The sequence below is a fragment of the Poecilia latipinna genome, unplaced genomic scaffold (genome assembly GCF_001443285.1).
Source record: "Poecilia latipinna isolate Pla-1442-1.1 unplaced genomic scaffold, P_latipinna-1.0 Scaffold401, whole genome shotgun sequence".
In the NCBI taxonomy this organism is placed as follows: domain Eukaryota; kingdom Metazoa; phylum Chordata; class Actinopteri; order Cyprinodontiformes; family Poeciliidae; genus Poecilia; species Poecilia latipinna.
This window is the reverse complement of record NW_015113017.1, coordinates 256,394-259,486: the sequence shown is the minus strand read 5'-3', so window position 1 is coordinate 259,486 and position 3,093 is coordinate 256,394. Positions and strand designations below refer to the sequence as shown.

Here is a 3,093-nt window from a genome sequence, read left to right as displayed (position 1 = left end):
TTAAAAAAAAATTATCTTTTTTTTTTTTTTTTTTTTTTTTTTTTGGGGGGGGGGGAGGGGGGAAGGGGTGTTGTTCTGCATTATCGTTGTCTGTGAGGAAGAGTGTTGAGTGTTGAGTTTGGATTTATTATGGCGCAAAGTAGTCGGGATTCAAAATAACACCTCTTTACTTTGATACTAAATGCTAAAAAAAGGATCAGCCACATCAAAAGCATTAGATTAAACTCTGTTTAAACTGCTTTTCTTTTCTTGTCTTTTTTCCAAATTAAATCGTCGAGTCATATTTTTATTTCCCCCCTCAGGCACTGACAAATCAAACAAAGACAAAACAGTAAGAATAGATCAAAAGCCCCTCTGGATACACATCATCCATTCAGTATTATGTTGTACAAAAGAGCAACAAACATTGATCGCCTTATCAGCTTAACTACTGTTGCTCTAAGAAGTACACACACTGATGAAATTTTTGGGATGTGAAATGATCTGATCATAATCATTTCAAAAGCTTTCCACTTTACTAAAACATAATGTCCTGAAAGCTGAAAATTGAGTAGAAATCAAAATAATAAGACCTCCATAAACCCCGTTCCGCAATTTCCAACTAAAACTTTGCTAAAGTATTTTTAACATTGGCTTTCTGTCCTGTTGTGATCTGTGAATTTGATTAACCACAGAAATAACTCAGAGGATTTCTTCACCTAAAACCACACCCTATAGAGTTAGAGGCTCCGGGTGATCTCTTTGTACAAATGTATCAGTCAGGAGAAGGGTAAATATACATTATCTAGATGGCACAGTGATGACAATCAAAAAGATGAAGTGAAACACGCATTTACACATTTTCGGAGAACTTGCAAAAAGATGCGAGGAAAAACTAGACAGTGAGGCCAAAAGCAATATTTAAGGATTTATGCAGGAGTAGTTTCTTCCAAAGTGTCATTCCCAGCATGACTAAAATCTTTTAAAATCCTACGGAAAGGCATATTAGAGTCTGATAAAATTAAACATAAATTTCAGGTCACAGTTCCAAATGGTTTCAGATTTGTTTCCATTTCAGATGGATACTGGATATTTGTCAAATATGGTCACATTGTGGGAAAAAAAAAGTTTTTTTCATGATAAATTATGGTCACTTTTCTTAAACATTTAAACATTTCAATGAGTGTGTTTAAACTTCTGAGATCCACTATGCCTACCAATGAGTACTTTAGTTATGAATACACAGCGTATGGTGCAACTCAGCGTCATTTTCATTTCCCAACAAGCTGTCCGACATTGACTCATTGTAGAATACTCAAACCTGGCTACGCTGTTTACAAACGTTTTATTTATTTATTTATTTATCGCTTTCTTCCACTCTGGCCAGCCTTCATGCCGACGGGTTCAGCGGCACCGCCGGCAAAACCAGCAGTCTCACCCACACTGGGAGCCAGTTCAGCACCAAGGACAGAGACAATGACCGCTGCACGTGCAAGTGCGCTCAACTCGCCTCGGGAGGTGCGAACCGTCGATCAAACGCTCCAATCGTCCGCCCCCCGTCTCAATCTGTCTGTCTTTTACAGCCCGTCCTGTTGAACATTTTTATTTGTCCTCTTGTAAATGTCCTGCAGAGCTTTTTATTTTCCCTTTGCTCCGGTATAAAGTTACTGCTGACTTATAGCTGTACATTGACGTGTTCGATTTCATGAGCTGAAATTTGACTGATTGTGACTTTCTCCTTGAACTCTCTGGAATTGTCCCTCTTGCAGGATGGTGGTTCGACGCCTGCGGCCCATCCAACCTGAATGGTATATATTACCCCGTTTCATCCAATGTACTCCGCTTTAATGGCATTAAGTGGTACTACTGGAAGGGTCCAAATCTGCTGGCTACCATGACAACCATGATGGTGCGCCCTGCTGACTTCAGATGAAATTGCCGTGCAGCTCGATGGATCGTTGGGGACTCAATGTTGCAGATGAATGTAATTAATCAACCAACGGCAATGAATAAAAAGTATATCAGGCCAAGAAGTCCTCCAACTTAGACCACCATACAGTTTGTTCATACACTAAAAAGGGACTTATATGAGTGTTTCTGAAAGGATCACTCTTCTGTCACCACAAAATGAGGACTAAAAGACTTTCAAGAGCAGCACTTCTGTTGTCTCAGACATGTAATGTTAGACTTTTGCTTTCACTTTACAGATGAGTGAAGAAGAGTTATGCACTTAAACTTGGTTAAATTTAGGAATTAAAACAATGTATACAACTAGGAAATGTAATAATAATAATAATAATAATAATAATAATAATAAGAAAACCATTTTTATAGACAGGAGTGATAAAACTTCAATAATGTGTGGCACTGTGACCAAAATACTTGGAGGAAACACAGCAAGCATGTTAAAACGCTATAGAGATGAAGAATGTTGTGCAATGGAATATTGCAAATAGGCCCGTTGGTTAGGTTTTGGAATAAAAACCACCTGGTTTTACCAGTGTAACTGTAAAATAAGATACATTTAAGTGCAATATAAAATGCCCAGCCATCAAACTACTTGCTTACGTTTAGGATCTGATGGGTTTTTATCATTTGAAATGTTTCCGACACATGGAAAACATTGCGAAGGAGTTCAGGTATTACATATTTAGTCTTATGAGGAAAAACAAATGGTTACGATTGTGGATTGAAAAGAAAGTAGAGGAATAATGGTGGTTAAAATGGAAGATGGCAGAAATAGAGAGAGGTCTTTTTCTATGATGCTAAATAGCGTGGCCAATGTTTCTGGTAAGATTTATGAGTTCAAATAACTTGGTTAGCCATATGAAACAGCGTAAATATTGTGAAAGACTGCAAAGATTCATCATGTGCAGCGTTATGATTGATGTACTTGGTTAGGTTAATTTCAGGCAAAGGAAACATGGCAAAGATCATGTTAGATCATGAAACATTCTCTTTCATACAGAGTTGTGAGCAAAACAGTAAAGTTCAGGAACTAAAATGCGGTTCTCAAGGTAACCCTCAGTGTGTGAAAGACTTCAAAGACTGAGATATGGTGGTTTGTCCCCTGTACAGCTCTTTGACTATATATATATATATATATATATATAT

At 37.5% G+C, this 3,093-nt stretch overlaps 1 protein-coding gene across 2 annotated transcripts in view; it reads left to right on the top strand.

Annotated features, from left to right (window-relative positions):
• Nucleotides 1-3,068, top strand: part of angpt2b (angiopoietin 2b) — a 33,794-nt gene extending 30,726 nt beyond the window's left edge. For both annotated transcript variants that reach the window (XM_015037331.1, XM_015037330.1), the window contains exons 8-9: nt 1,367-1,497; nt 1,749-3,068. In XM_015037331.1, coding sequence (XP_014892817.1) covers nt 1,367-1,497; nt 1,749-1,912 — 295 coding nt within the window. In that variant the 3' untranslated portion in view covers nt 1,913-3,068. The remainder of the gene's footprint in view (nt 1-1,366; nt 1,498-1,748) is intronic.
• Nucleotides 3,069-3,093: the final 25 nt, after the last annotated feature.